Source organism: Belonocnema kinseyi, chromosome 5 (genome assembly GCF_010883055.1).
Source record: "Belonocnema kinseyi isolate 2016_QV_RU_SX_M_011 chromosome 5, B_treatae_v1, whole genome shotgun sequence".
Classification (NCBI taxonomy): Eukaryota; Metazoa; Arthropoda; class Insecta; order Hymenoptera; family Cynipidae; genus Belonocnema; species Belonocnema kinseyi.
In genome coordinates, this window is record NC_046661.1 from 36043793 (window position 1) to 36047640 (window position 3848).

Below are 3848 nucleotides of genomic sequence, written 5' to 3' on the forward strand. Positions count from 1 at the left end.
TGCAAGCTATCATAAAATGTTTTATTTCCTTATTTTTTGCGAAATCTTTTAAGTATAGAGAAGAAGTAAAGTACAAAAAAGATGTCTATTTTTTCGAAGACCTACAACTTTTTTTACAATGTTTACTTAAACCAATACCTTTCGAGATATTCCAAAATCACAGTTTAAAGAAAAATTTTAATACAAAGTGGTCTATTGCTTTGACCAAACAATCATTTTCAAGTTTTTCTTCAGGATCCAAAAGGAAACTCCAGCAGTCAACAATTCAAGGCATCTTCGAAATTTCAGCCTAAATTAACCCGTCAGCTGCGGAAGTTTTTTTCGCGAATTTTCAACTCTTTTTCGATGTGTCAACTATATTACTTTAAGTAACTTAAACTATTTAGCTAATTTACTAATTTAACTAATAATTTAATTAAATAAGTTAAACTTAACTTATTTAAAAAAGATAAAAAGCATGGTAACATACGGTACTGCAAGCAGCTGGTGGGTTAAAATTCAAGGTCCAGATTAGCGGGTTGCTACAAAATCTCAATTAAGAAATTCAGAGAGTCAAATCGAATTCCATAAACATCAACTTAAGTTCGCCGACAATTCCCTGACCTGTAGCAGCCTTGTCAAATCTTGGAGCAATTTTCCAGTTTGAACATAAGTGTGGCAAAAATGAAAATTGTTTAAAATGACTTTCAGATAGTTAACAATTAAATGCACTCTCCTCTTATGAAAAAAGAAAGAACAGGTGATGAATAAAATTATCAAGCGTATTACGTTTTCTCTTTAATATAAAACAAATCGTATATTGTATGTATAATATGTTATCTACAATAATTGAAACCTTCCTCAAAGTACAATCTCACGAGGCAAATGTCGATTCATCCAATATCTTTACGACTTCCATTCCCTATTGAACACGCACATAATTCATTTATTTATTTGTAATAATGTCATAGTGTATATATCTTCGAACGTTGCGATTCAATGATTCAAAAAATAGATACAATTTATCAGCTGTTCCTCGGAAAATTGATTTGCTGATTCATCCGCATTGTCGTTTGGAAAGACGACATCTAATTATTATGCGTGCACGGAGCGAACTTTGAATTTCGAAGTTACCATGAATTCAAAGAGGATCATCCCCGGAGGCCGAGTTTCGCTGATGCTGAATGTGAGTTCTGTTTGGAGAATTGCCCGCTGCCACTGCGGCTTTGTGCTGTGCGGCCATCTGCTGCAGTTGCTGGAGCTGTAAACCATTACATTAATAAACGAATAAATGTAAATTCAGAACTACGCTGATATATTAAATTAGAAAGTTGCAGCTATTCAAAATTGAATTAAATGGACTCATGAGTGTACATTATTTTTCGATAAAGGTACGTCCTATTTTCACCGTTAAACTGCACCTTCTTCGCGTTAAGATTGTATGCAAATCCCATTCCCGTACAAATAGTAGAGTTCTGTGGGGTTACCACTACTATGCCAGCGGCAGACTCGTAGATCGTGCAACTTCACAATTAAAAAGTAATCATCGCTGATCAACAGCCATGTGCGTTTGAATAGCTTGGTATAGCATATAAGATGGAGAGAGGGAACAGTGTTGCAGCTATGCGATACTGTTAGGTTTATCAGTTTGAAAGTGATTAAAATTTCAATGTTTTTCATTGAATTATCTATGAAACTGCGTGGTGGAAAAACTTGATATAATTTTTTTTTAAATTTGTATTTTCAAGCAGCCCAAATACTGACAATTTTTTTATTTGTCTACCAGAGCGTTTAATTACCATAAATTAAAATGTGGAGAGTGCCTATGCACTGTTCATGAACTACATGTTAAAGTAGTCAACTTTGATATTAATTATCTCCGCATCGCTATCGTTAAGAAAATTTTAAATTAATTTAGCATATAAATAATTATTCTATTTAAATATAGCTCTTTTTCCAAAAATTCAACCAGAGATTGATTTTTTTACATAGAGCCTTAAAGTAGAGTAGCTTATCGTTGAAAGGATTCTGGGTTAATTGACTCGCACTTTAACCGTTAAAAGATTTGTTTTCAAACTTAATTCTCAAACGATGCCACTTTAACAGTAAAAGTATTCCTTTATTGTTCAGAGGAAATTTCTGAGACTGTGGTCTCTCTGTACTTTGTCTGTAGTCTGCAGGCACGATAAATTTCGAAGGACTGATCAAATTGGATTGAGCTTTGGTACACGTTTTTAAGGCATACACAGAAAGAACACGTACGTTAACCAGATATTTTGTACCAATCGTTCTGGTTTTATCAATCGAAAATGTTTTTTAGAAAACAAACAATTCCATTTTCCACTAAAACTATACGAGATATAAAAAAAAGATTGTGAAGCAAAATTGCTCATATCAAAAAATTTGCGGCTAAACTATGCAAGATATAAAAAAGAAAAACGAAGATAAAAATTCTTTATCCAAAAAATATATACAAATTTGTTGCTAATCATTTTTTTATGGGAGTTAAAGTTTTTGTTTTAATCGTGAAAAATGACATTATAAATAAACAAATTAAATGTTTGTAAAAAAGACAAAGGTACAATAATATGTTTAATAACAAAATTATTTTTTCATTAGATCTGGAAATTTCCTTTTAACCTTTTTTGCTCACGATACACCTGATGAGAATATTTTCGTTAATTCCAAAGGAGCTTTAACAAAAGAGAATTCACAATCACCCAATTTCAGTAGGTGATGGTTTGACCTTTAATTTTGAAAGTCGGATGCAAAACCGTTGAGGATGTACAATAGGGTGGTCCAAAAATGCATGTCAAAATTTTTTTGCAAGCTAGAGGACAACGATCCCCTCCATTTTATTCCAAATCCGAAAAAAGAAATTCCATAATTTTTTATTTTAAAAGTTTCGGGTTTTGACTTTAAGTGTCCCATGGAAAATTCATGGGGAAAAATCACTTTTTTGAGTTTTTAGAATAATTTTTTAGGGTTTGAAAAAATGTGACGGAAAAGTATGGGGACCTGTAGAGAATTATCGAACGAAGAATTTCATCTATTAGACATATGGGCATTAAAAGTAATTTACTGACAGTATTAAATAATCTTTGAATATTCTGAGTGATCTTTTCGACATCTTTTCCATTTTCTAAGCGAAAGAAAACTGAAAAACTGCTTTTAGATCAAATATACGCAGTGTTAAAATTTTGAACAAAAATCGCGAAGTGCGTTTGTTTTAATTGTAAATCGGGAGAATTTTTCTCGTTTAAAAAATATTATTTTATTGTTAATATTAACTGTGAATATTGGGCATTTTCCAATAAATAATTAAAAAAAATGATATCTGAATATATTTCCAAGTTTAAAAAAATGAACTAAAATTATAAATTGTAAATAATTTTAATGAATTTTAATGAATTCATTTATAAAATTGCTTTTCGGCATAACTCTTTTCATGAAATTTAGCTTAAGATATAGGACAAAAAGGGAATTTTTATTACAATTGTTTTTAAATTAAACATGAACTAAAGGATCTTATTTTAAATAAGGAATCGCAACATAGGAACCAAGTTTTCAAAATAATTTCCAAATTGCTATTTTCTCCATTTTACATTCATTTATTCTCGTGTATCAGTGCATGTAGGTTTTGAATTATTGATTATGATTTGTCTCATCGAATCTACAGAAAATAATTATTAATCATTGTTTATTTTCATTTCGAATGTTTAAATTATGTCTGGTAAAGAATAATTTAATGAAGATATAAATTATTTTACAGTTTTTGATGACTGTATTATAATAAATAGAATCAAGTTTATCATGGATGAAATTTTATAAATTTTTTATAACTTTATAGTACCTTTTTAAATTTTATA

General features: G+C 30.1%; 1 protein-coding gene across 3 annotated transcripts in view; it reads right to left on the reverse strand.

The window, feature by feature from the left end:
• Positions 1-760: 760 nt before the first annotated feature.
• LOC117172960 (transcription factor SPT20 homolog) overlaps positions 761-3848 on the reverse strand; it is a 68083-nt gene continuing 64995 nt past the window's right edge. For all 3 annotated transcript variants that reach the window (XM_033361281.1, XM_033361280.1, XM_033361279.1), the window contains exon 21: positions 761-1240. In XM_033361281.1, coding sequence (XP_033217172.1) covers positions 1121-1240 — 120 coding nt within the window. In that variant the 3' untranslated portion in view covers positions 761-1120. The remainder of the gene's footprint in view (positions 1241-3848) is intronic.